At 40.6% G+C, this 11,982-nt stretch overlaps 1 protein-coding gene across 1 annotated transcript; it reads left to right on the top strand.

The window, feature by feature from the left end:
- The first annotated feature begins 6,248 nt into the window (after positions 1–6,248).
- On the top strand, positions 6,249–11,289 carry LOC130146244 (leukocyte elastase inhibitor A-like). Its single transcript, XM_056332218.1, has 7 exons — positions 6,249–6,426; positions 6,940–7,002; positions 7,602–7,727; positions 8,787–8,904; positions 9,233–9,375; positions 10,105–10,272; positions 10,438–11,289. The coding sequence occupies exons 1-7, from the start codon at positions 6,259–6,261 to the stop codon at positions 10,840–10,842; spliced, it is 1,191 nt and encodes a 396-aa protein (XP_056188193.1). The 5' UTR covers positions 6,249–6,258; the 3' UTR covers positions 10,843–11,289.
- Positions 11,290–11,982: the final 693 nt, after the last annotated feature.

An 11,982-nucleotide genomic window follows, 5' to 3' on the forward strand; every position in this document is an offset into this window, starting at 1 on the left:
GCATCTCAGCAGAATTTTCATTCATGCATATGTTCATTGTTAAAAAAACCATAACCAGCCACCACCTTTGTAGGAATGAACTTGAAAATGCAAATCAATGTATTTTGCACTTTCAAGAATCCCAAACAAAAGCTCCATTGCATGAAAATATCTATTATCTTTTTGGTAGTTAATCAATATAGAAAAAAACCAGCCCCTTTTTTAAAATGCAAAGGAACTTTTCTACTGTCTTCATCACTGTACCCCACAATGCTGGCTGACAAGAAAAGCTATGCATTGAGATGGACGGAAGTTTAACTCCTTGGGGTAAAGCTAGAAGAGGAAGACTTATGGACAGTCTGTATCTCACAGCTTTAAAAAATGCTGCATTTGTTATTTAGGTAAAAGGACCTGGCTTATAAAATGATTTAAACTGCCACAAAGGAATGATATTCAGATAATGTAAATGAGATCGGTCACAAAGCCTGGATCAGCTGACATTGTAAAATAGGCTCCTCATGCCCATTTTCCCCAACATTTTTCTGTCTAGCCGTAACCCCTTACTCTGTGGAAGCCAGATAAAACACATGGAGGAATCCTTGCTTACAACTGTAATTTCCTGTTAGTCATAGCTGATGAGCAGGCAAGAAGGGGTGTGAGCAGAGAAGGTGCAACAGGCAGAACTGGCTGCATTGCTAGAGCCTATTTTGGACATTGGTAAGAGAATCAAAGATGAAGACTTTTTGGGTGCTGTTTTGCATCATGTCTAAATCTCCCTGGAGAGTAAAGGGCTCCATTGCAATCATGGAAAGACTTCTGGTGCAGAAAAAAGTTCAGGTGGAAAGAAACAGTGCTGGGCTCACCTTTTCCCTGGCAAGCTGAATAACCAATATAAGGTGGCCTAAGACTCTACAAAGTTGACACTCATCAATTCCTGCACTCTGTTGCCAATAAATTCAGTATTGGAGAGTCAGCAGACAGCAGTGCAACTTAGAAGGTGATACTAGCTCTTTACTAGGTTCTTGACTCATACAGCCTGAAAATCACAGAAATTAATATTAGACTTTGCTCATGTGGTGCTTCCCAAGTGGGCTGAGACCATCAGCAACATCTGAAGTCTCTCCCACTTCTTCATCAACTTCAAAAGGTATTTTTCTGTCATGCTAAAGTTGCTGTGGATCACCACAGATGCTTTATCACGCTAATTGCTCTGATATGATGTATAAGGTTTGTTATGCTTATGTAGCAGGTGTCTGGTAAATAGGGTGGGCCCTCTTGGTCCTTGACCCAGTGAAAATCACAGGAGTCCTTGTTGTGTTCTTGTTACTCAGCAGCCTACTAATCCAATGGTACTTCTACTCAACCTCAGACACTTCAGCTACTCTGTAATTACCACCTGAGCAGTCTCAGAGTGGTAGCAGAATGTACATTTTGTCAGATGAAAGCGACAAGAAGAGCCTTTGCTGTCAAGCTTGAGATCAGCTTCTGTTTCCTCAACATTAATCTGCTTCCCGGCTGCATCCTGCAGCCAAGGAAGAACTACAGCCATCCAGGTTTACTGCAGTGTGTCCACTGGAAGCAAAGAATAATCACAACGGACATGCTGGTGGTCTGTTCCCTACAGAGTGAGTCGTTGCTCCATGCTGTGAAATTGTATTCTGCTTATTGACATCACTGAGTGAACCTCTTGTCCCTTGTTTTGGCCTTCCTATGCTTGTCTCATCCATGTCATCAGAACTCTTTGCAATTTATAAATCATACAGAGAAATCTTCATTCCCTTGGTCCTGGCCCCAAAGCCACCAGAAAGAGTAACAGAATTGTCCCTGGCAAGTGAAGGAAAAGTTCGAGACTTTCAGCCAAAATGACTTCAGACAGGTAAACAGTGCTGAAGAAAACTTGTCCCTAAGGCCATGGCACTGTTTACAGTCTTATTTAAATGTGGAGAACTTTAGGGGTAGGAAGCAGCTAAGTCTGTGACCCACTCCTCTGTGCCTGAGAGTAACTTCACCATGACAAGCGCCTGACCACCAGCTACAAGGTCTGTCTGAAATCTGTGTTCTTTCCAGAGCAGTCTTTCTGAAACAAAATCTGTCACTTCCTTACTTGCATTCCTTTTACATCTTCATCTTCCTTTCCACACAACTCATCTCAGCAACTACTTCTCTGTAACCTTACAAAAAAATCCTCCTGTTATCCTTTCCTGTTTGAAGGCTTATCCTTGGAAAGCAATAGAGTCTCCTGATTCTAAGACTACCACAACCATCTTCAATCCTCTTAGTTTTCCTCTGGCCAGCAATGAACTTTTGCATTATTTCAAGAGCAAGAAGGGAGCCAAAGGGCTGACAGGGGCGCTGCAAGTCCTAGTCCTCCAGCCATCCTTGTCCAAAGACAGGATGAGCTACAGCTTTGTCTTTCCCTGCAGGTGTTTGTGTACTGAGTCTCCTGAGAACCTACAATGCACAGATCCTTCAATCTACTTAAACAAAAACTCCTGTATTTCTCAGGCATTCCCATCAGAGAGCTATGCCCGTCTAAGCCGCTCTCTAACCTGCATTATACTAACCTAGAAGAGCAGAAAACATCAAATGAAGAGACCAGAAGAGAAGCAGAAAATGTTCCTTTCTGGCAATTAATGCCAATTCAGCTACTTCATCAACTGTAATTTGACCACTGACAGAAACCAATCCAGGTGAAACAAACCTCCACCAAATGGAGCAATGGAGCAGCAGTTAATCTTCAGGGTAACTCAAAATGTAGCAAGAACAGAGAAATACAGGCTTAACAAACAGCAAAGAAACCTGCTCTTTTAATACAGTTAAGACAAGAGGTCAAAAGTATCAGAAAAATAAGCAGGGCTAAGAGTGTAGTGTTTCACTCTGCTAGCATATTAGGTGGCTTGAACTCCACCTTAACAGATTCATACACAAAAGAATAAATTTTAAGGGGACTGGCGGCTCTAGCACACCCCCTTGTGCATAAAGGACACAATTTATTCTGTTCCAGGACCGTAGTTTTCCATTCACTATATTAATTTGGAATAAAAATTGCCAGTATTCCTGAAAGAAAAATACATACTTGTGTTTTGCTGCTTGCAGACAATCTCACTACTTCTGTTCTGAAAGATGACAATGCTACTCTGACTTAGGGCTGTTGCATCTTATTGCTCTTACTTGCTTACCTCCCACTCATACTCCACAACATTTTTCCTCCAATTGTGCTATGCCTAGTGCCAAAACTAAGAATGCAGTGCACAGCCCACCACTGCAAGAAAGGAAACACCATCTGCTTGGTTCTGCTCTGCAGTTTCCTTTCGGTGACAACATGAGGTACAGGCTCATGAGCAGGGTTTTGATGTGATGGTGTGGAGGGCGGCCGCTTCCTCAGCAGAAACCAGGGAAGCAAAGCAGACACTTCTCAGGGAAGTTTTCTTGCCCCAGCATTAAGCAAGTAAAACCAGACTCCATGGATTTCTTCCCTTCAGGCAAAATCTGTGCAGGTCTAACCCTCTTGGCGTGAGGGTTGAATGAACAGCAGGTTTTTTAATTTGTTTCGTCCAAGAGAAAGGAGAAAATTCAAATTGGAAAAGAAATAAACTCATGAGTATCTTATGATGGATATGAAACTGCTTTCAGAGCTTCCTAAATACCAGAGAAGCCTAGCATCTGATTGGGTTGATATGTAAGTATATGTTAGTAGTAATAACTAAGTACTTCTTACAAAATAGTGTTAAGTGTTTGTGCGTGCATACACTCATGCACATACTTTCCCACCCACACAACGTATCAACCTGAATGTGAAGGAAGATTTTTTTTTTTCAGGAAAATAACCTCAGAAACATACTACTTCTTATAATTAGGTTGCTCTCTCCCTGTTGCCTATGCCTTGCTGAAGCCATGTAAGGCAAGGGCCAGACTTTCTTGGAGTCACTAATAAAAATGAGGAGTAATGACAAGTTCTGGGCTAAACTTAGCTGACACATCAGTGTCTCGTGGAAAGCCTGCCTGGACAAAACTCGTCCAGGTCTCCTGTAAACACAACTGCAGAATGCCAGGTTTTGAAAGCAGACTATGTGGACAGGGATAGCTTCTCTATATTTCGCCCCTTGTACCACAGATGCCTTCCCCACTTACAGCAGAAATATCAGGAATCCCCAGGAGAGGAACAGGGAGGGCTCTCATGATCTTAAAGGTCTTTTCTATGATTCTATGTCATAGAATGCAGTGTCTCTGCATCCAGGTGTATCAGAGTTGGTTTGTACATGCTGTGTGGCTGACACCAATGCACACAAGCTGTGCCACATCACTGCAGCGACTGCAAAGTGCTCAGCTGCAGCACACCCAACGCACACACTGAGCACAGTCACGCTGTGCACTCACTGTGCCCGCTCTTCCAAGATGTCATGCGAATGAAAGCAAGCCACTGTTTCTCCAAGCTGTTGGATATTCCAGAAACTCTGGAACAAATGGCTAAATTGCTTTTCTCCATCAAGGACAAATTTTCCAGTTGAAGAAACCTGTGTTCCTGGGAGGGATCTTTAAGAAAGAAGTCTTCAGCAGCACAGAACTGGAGCAGGTGAAGGGGATTGCTCTACCTCCACTCTGGAACCATTTCCTTAAGTCACAATTGGCCAAATAGGTGCTTTTGTATTTTTCTTTCACTTGTTACTGTGCCACCTGCAAACGTTTCAATAATTAATTTCTATTACAAAAACATACATATTTGCATTTGATGGTGCCACTTCTGATAGTAACCCACATCAAACTTTGTAGAACTAATTTTTTTACAGGTAAACCCCCTGAAATCTCCTTTGTTGCTAGAAGTTTGCTTTCTTTTTTATAACTAAGTAGAGATTTTTACATCTCAGTATGCATTTAACATTGTGACTTCTTTCTGAACTCCCAGGGGTAAGGAAAAATTCAAGATTCCACAAAAGGTGCCCTAATTATACTAACTGATTGGAACAGGAAAGTGATTCATCATGAGCAAAAATTATGCTGCCGCTGGGAGTGGCAATGGCTTTATATCCCATTGCTCCAGAAGCCTTGTCATCAAGCTCAACAGGCGAGTTGACACCATCAGTCCTGAGGAGAAGGTAAATATCTCCTTGACCTTTAATTCTAACGTTTATATTACAAAAGACATAACTATGAAATGTCAGAAGATTATCTGCTTAGCACGTATATATGGTATATAACATATTTTGAGGAAGTGAGAATATTTTCAAGATGTTGTGCAATGTTTTGGATTACATTGAAATGTATTCTGTGTGATAAAGCTGTGTTTATCTTGTACAATGGCTTTGCCAGGTGTGTTTCTAAAGAAGATTAAACCCAAGCCTTTTCCCACTTCTTCTGCATGGCCCAGATTGGTAATTTATGAAAGCATAATCTTTCTATACCATTCCATCTTTTGAATATTTATACAGATAATTTAATTCTTCTTGTGTAATGGGGGAAAGAGATCTTCCACATTTGTGGAGAAAGTTATTCAGACTCAGAATCAAAACAAAAGTGATTTAGAATAGTGGAAAATAAAATACTGAAGTGACTTTCTAACGGATCAGATGCCTCTACGTCACTTTACTGGATAAAGACACTGGGAAAAGGCTTTCATTAGAAAGAAACTCTGTCCTAGGTGTAAGATGTGTTGCAGAACACTCAAGATCATCTGCTAGTAATAATTGTGATAGTAACTGAGGTTTATCTGGGAAAAGTGTTAAAGCTGCAGATAAAATATAAAATGTGACTGCAATTTGCCCCTAATATACAATGTGCCTTTGCTGAAAATCTTAGTAAGTGAGCCTATCTGTAGTTCAATTTTCTGTCAAATGTTTGTTAAGCACCCAGCCTTAGAAGGACACAGCTGATTAATGCACACAATTTTTTTTTAGAGAGAGACAGAGTGAGGTATAAGCAAGGGGTGAAATTAATAAGATCTATGTTTAGACAACATGAGGCAAAAATGATGGGGACGTAAGGTGCGCTGAGACTGTAGTTAGGACAAAGTCAGGGCTAAGTGCTAGTGCTGGAGAAACACCTGAACTGAGAATTCTGTTTCTGAAAATGTGTTTCTCCTGCCATTCAGGGCGCTGGTTTTCAGATTCACTGTGAAATCCCAGATGTGGTGAATCAGGAATCTTCCATGAAGTGATGAACAGTTCAGCCATGCTACCACAGAAAAACCTTACTGTGCTCTACTAAGGCACCTAAACTTAGCAGGTGTAAGGACAAGAAACCTAAATCTTTGTTTCCCTTGTTGCAGGCGATCACAGTGCCACAATGTGCTCTCTCAGCACAGCCAATGCCAAGTTCTGTCTTGACTTTTTCAGAGAGCTGAGCAAAAGAAAAAGAAATGAAAACATCTTCTTCTCCCCGCTAAGTCTCTCAGCTGCCTTTGGGATGGTTGTCCTTGGAGCTAGGGGCAACACACTCAAACAGATTGAGGAGGTGAGTTTCCTTTGCTCTGAAAAGGGGAGAGTAGCCAGATGTGAGCCGTGAGGCTGATCGTACCATCTGATATAGTTCCTAAGTATCCAGAGAAGTGATGCACATAGAGGGCCCTTTACAAATGCCCTCTCTTATGATATTCCTAATACCAAACTTTTTCAGACTAAACACTATTACAGTAATTGATCATTCAATGAATACATCAGTGGTAAAGAAAGTGTTTTGAAGGTATTCCTCCACCCTCCAGGACTCAGAAGTAGTGGTTCCCTTTCATATGGTCTTCTGCTTTCCCTGGATACCTAAAGTCTTCTTTCTTAAGAATAAAGCTGTCAAATATTTCATGAGCTCACCCTCTACAAAACCTTATTGTTCACTTGCAAGGGTCTCGTAATAAAGGACAAATGGACTTTCCCAGTTGACTGTGTCTGGTTGCGTTTTGGGATAGGCTTGAAACACTGTTTTAGCTTTAAGGTACCATCACTCAGCTGCATTCACCCAACATTTACATTGCAGGTATTTCATTTCAGTGAAGTTTTGAGCAGTACAAGCCAGGGAAACAGATACCCTTCTGAGAAGGTAAGACACAGTTGCAGCTCTGAGATGAAGAAATGGGTGCTGGTTTGTCCACCCTTGTCCTTGCAAACGATCACTTAATCAGAAAGCACTGCAGGGCTGAGCAGCCTCTCTAGATCTGCAGACCTTCTTATTACTGTTCTTTTATTAGGGGCCTTGTGAGATCACACATTTCAGCAGCTAAGCCTTCTCATTATAGGTTTCTAACCAAAACAGCAGTACCAATCTAAAATGTCATCGGTACTTAACTTGCCACCTGCAAAGGTTTGTCTACAGGGCATGCCAAAGGCATCTTGGAGCTTGCTCCTCCCAGGCTCTAAGCCAGCAGACTTTTGCTCGGTGTGCCCAGAGCCATCACTGTAGGATACATTGTGATTTGGGGGTGGACTAGTGCAGGCCAGACGGGGAATCATTTTGTCATTCTGTACATCTGGTTCAGGGGGAGCTGGAGGTGGTGTCCTCATGCATTTGTTCCAATGTTCCTGTATCAGCTGGGTGGAGTCAGGCTTCTCATGCAGAAAGAGGATGCAATTCACCCTCAGGTCCAGCTTTGCATAGGAAAGCTCAAGCTTACCATGAAACTTCTGTTTTCCTGTTTGAAGTCTGAAGAAGCAGGAGTGCATTCCCAGTTCCAGGCTCTGTTGGCTGCAGTCAGTGAGCCCAGACCAGGATGCTCTCTCACCATTGCCAACAGGCTCTTTGGAGAAACTACTTATCCATTCTTCCAGGTAAGTGGCCATGGTGTCCATTTTAACAGCTCCTGGGAGCAGAATTTATTCCATCATAAAGTACAAAGGGTAATGAAATACAACAACGCTGGCAGGGTGTGCTGCCAAATGGCTGCACTCCACAGCTCTTTCAGTCAAGAAGCCTTTCCATCTCAGTTGCCCATGGTGAGATATGGCAAACAGCAAAACATGGAAAAGCCATGACTTAAAAGCTTTAATATAAACAAACAGATCTATGTAAAAGCTGTCCCTGGGTATTCCAGAAAACATGAGAGCATTAATCACTGTCAACACACCTTTGCCACACATGCCTGGTGTCTAATAGATCTCGTGTTTGCTGCATCATTTCTATCCAAGGAACAAAGCTCTGTGACCATAAGACTTTCTTCCTTCCCCAGTGTCTTCTCTGTTTCTAATAAAATAATTGTACATACTCTTCCACCTTTCCTTCAGAGTCTATGCGAATATGGGACTCTGATTCCTGCTGCCTTTTCAAACAAGGCTTAGAAGAAAGTTACAGCTTTGACATTTTTGTCAATTAGTCTAATTTCAGTGGGAATGACCATCTCAGAATGTTCCTGTGGAATACTGACAGCCCAGGCAATGCAAGTGCATGCAAATAATTCCCTCAGGAAACCAGACTTTAAGTGTTTATAAGAGTATTGCTAAAAACAGCACTGTTTTTTCTCTGTAACCACTTTTCTCTTTTCAAGTCAAGATTTCATCTTTCTTCTAAAACACTACACTCTAGGTAAAGAGATATTTTTCAGAGCCAGATAAAGGTGACCAGCAGTCTGGAAAAGTTTTTTACTGTGCTGAGAAATTTCTGCTGCTCAGTACAGCTTGAAAATACAGAAAAATATATTTGCAGATATGTTTTTTTATAAATAATCTCTAAAATCTGAATGCTTGAGTTATTTCAGTGAATTTCTTATATATGCCTTCTTTTACTCATTCCTTTCTTGCTGATCTACTACATGGAATTGTCTTGAAACCATGAAATTATCTATCATAAAAATCATCATGTTGTGATAAATTTCTGTCTATTGTACTTCCCAGAAATACTTAGATTCAACTAAGAAATTTTATCGAGCAGAACTGGAACCAGTCAATTTTAAACACACTGAAGAAGAAGCCAGAGAGAAGATTAACTTCTGGGTGGAAAATGAGACAAAAGGTAAAGAAGAAAATGTGCAGGTTGTTTGGTTTGCAACTGAACCAGTTAGGAATACCATGTCTGAATTTCAGTTTCCACCTTTTTTTCCAAAGGTACTGAGATTTTTATATTTAAAACCCTCACTGCATTTTTTTGCTCAACAGGAGATGAATGTAGGGAGAAGCACAAAAGTGCCTTGAGTTCCTGGCTTCAAAAGCTGTACATAAATATTTTGTTATTTGCCTGACAGCATTATACTACTTTTCAGATTTACAGAAATAATTATTAATAGTCAAATGCAGTTGATTGCCCAAACAAAGTAGTAATTCTTAATTCATTATTTTTAAAGGTAAAATCAAGGACCTATTTGCTGCTGGATTTATTGATCCCTCTACTGTACTTGTCCTGGTCAACGCTATATATTTTAAAGGAAAGTGGGCAGTAGAATTTAAGAAAGAGGACACTAAGGAAATGTATTTCCAGCTGAACAAGGTCAGTATGAGCAGGAACTGAAACAGCTGGGGAGTAGAAATAAGATGTCTCTGCTGCAACAACAGATGAGATCTTTCCTCCTTTCTGTTATTCCAAGACAAAACACTGGTCTTCAGCTAGAGCAATAGAAAGCTACATCTTCTTTCCAGTTTGATAACCAAATGTGTGACTGTTTCTATCAATTCACATCAGAAGTGGGTCTCATGCTGCTGAGATCCTGGTTGTGTCAAAGTCACTGAGCACATGTGTCGGGGATTTTGCAACTAAGGATGCTGTTTCAAAAATAGTCGGCGTTTGAGACTGAATCTGAGGATTCTGTTCCTCTGCTACTATTTACCAGCAGAACAGTATTTGTTTTCAGGAAAAAATGAGCTAAAGGCAAATTATCTCAGGAGAACGTATACATTATTCATGAAGGATTTAGATTCATGGTTGCATCAGATGCATCAGTTTCCTCATCTGACATGCCAGAAAAAAAGAAGGGTGTAACGAGGGAGGTGTGAGCAATCTGGCACCAGTAGAAATGGAAAAGTAGATTTTACGCTTCTAAAACAGATAACTTCATTGGGGCTAGTTAAGAGAGAGGAACACATCAATGCTACAAGTACATTAAACCCATGACCAGTGTAAATAATGTTTCTGGACTGAACTCTAACTCAGATCTGAAACCAATTAAAACCAGGGTGATCATTTTTATATTTTCTGTTTAATATGTTTCATATGTTCCAGAATGAGAAAAGGACAGTGCAGATGATGTTTCAAGAAGGTTATTTTAACATGGCCATCATAGAGGAACTGAAAGTGAAAGTGATAGAGCTCCTATACTTTGATGATGAACTAAGCATGTTCATTCTTCTTCCTGAAGTGGTCTGTGAGGACTTCACTGGCCTAGAACAGGTAATACTTCCTTTTGTCTCTAGTTGCATGCATAACAGGCTGTAAAAAGCAATACTTTAACAGTTCTCCAGTGTAGTCAGAAGACAAGTGGGAAAAACTGAACCTTACTGTCTTTTTCTTCCATTCATTATGGTGTCATTCATTGTTATCAATACCACCTTACAGCTTGAATGCAGCCTCACATATGAAAAACTGGCAGGATGGACCAGCTCGGCTAGAATGCAACAGCTGAGAGTGAAGGTGTACCTGCCTCAGTTCAAGATCGAGGAAAGTTACGTTCTAAACAAAACTCTCCAGGAGATGGGAATGAAGAATGTTTTTGACTGGGGAAAAGCTGATTTGTCAGGAATCTCTAGGAAGGATGGTTTGGTTGTGTCCAAGGCCATCCAGAAGTCATTCATGGAAGTCAGTGAAGAGGGCACTGAAGCAGCTGGTGCCATGGGTCATGTTGTAATACCTCTGTGTCACCCAGTTTGTTATGAGTTCAAAGCTGACCATCCGTTCCTCTTCTTCATCAGACACAACCCAACTGACACCATTCTCTTCTTTGGAAGATACTGCTCCCCATAAGTGGAGGTTATTTTGGAAATTAGATCTTTCTCCAGCTAACATCCCTGTTGGCAGGTACTGAGAACAAGAGACAAGCACATTTTCGCCAGGCTTTATTCTAATGTGTTAATCTGCTGTACAAAAGACCATCCGATAAGAGCCAAATTGGAGATAAAAACCTAAAAAGTGTTAACTATTGCCTTTCTAACATCAGCTTCAGGCATGTTTTACTTTTAGGGGGCCTCACTAAAATGACATCTACCTTAAAATACACTATATGATTATTTACCAAAGAGCTGTAGGCCTGGAGAGGCATGTACATAGAAAATCTTATTTTGAGTCTTTCCTAATGTAATATGTCTCCAATAAACCCATGATTCTAGTGCCCTATGAGTGACACATTCTCCCACATGAAGGAGACAGGAGGACAGGGATCTGCATTAAAAGGATGAACTCAGGTATTCAGTCTTCTAGCTTTTCCTGCCCAACCTCTGTATAGGTCTCAAGGACAATGCCACTTTGTATGGGAGTAGCAAAGTATTCCTATGAGAGCCTCCTTTAAATGTTGATCAGGGGTAATGGTTCAAACTGGAAATCTCAGGATTTGTTCTCTGAGAGCAGAGAAAGCACAAGACTTTTCTGGTGTAATTGTGCTTGCTCTCAAGCAGAGCAGGCCCATTGCTTATTTTTTTCTGTCAGAAATCCTGTATGTCTTAGTTCTCTAACTTCTTCGTAAACTTTCACATAACAAACAGGTTTTTAGGGTAGTGGAAGGCCTTTTCTGACAAGGCCTGCCCTGCAATGGCTGTGAATTAGAGGCTTAATTCCCACATAAAACTTTAAGCAGTGATCAGTTATTCTTAGTTCTAAAAAACAGCTCTCTTTGTGCCCCAGATACCATGAGTTTCTTGATTCATCTTTATTCCTCAATAGCATAAAAAAATGATTTAAAATATTTATAGAAATGGTATTTAGATGGGTAGCCTGTCTTTGTTCCATTTATCATAATAAAACCACTGCAAACTGATATACTGCAAATTAAATGTAGTAGTCTGCAGAATTAAATGGACAGAGGCATAGTCTTAATATAGCAAGTAAAAATACTGGTAATCCTTTCAAAAATGTGACACTGAAGTCTCCCTCTCATTTTAAAATATTCAT

Source organism: Falco biarmicus, chromosome 3 (genome assembly GCF_023638135.1).
Source record: "Falco biarmicus isolate bFalBia1 chromosome 3, bFalBia1.pri, whole genome shotgun sequence".
Classification (NCBI taxonomy): domain Eukaryota; kingdom Metazoa; phylum Chordata; class Aves; order Falconiformes; family Falconidae; genus Falco; species Falco biarmicus.

Bases quoted from the DNA above. Each gene is read 5' to 3' on its own strand.
- LOC130146244 (XM_056332218.1), top strand. From the start codon at position 6,259: ATGTGCTCTCTCAGCACAGCCAATGCCAAGTTCTGTCTTGACTTTTTC. The intron at 7,728-8,786 runs GTAAGTGGCCAT...TGTACTTCCCAG, and splicing joins CTACTTATCCATTCTTCCAG to AAATACTTAGATTCAACTAA. The intron at 10,273-10,437 runs GTAATACTTCCT...ACCACCTTACAG, and splicing joins ACTTCACTGGCCTAGAACAG to CTTGAATGCAGCCTCACATA.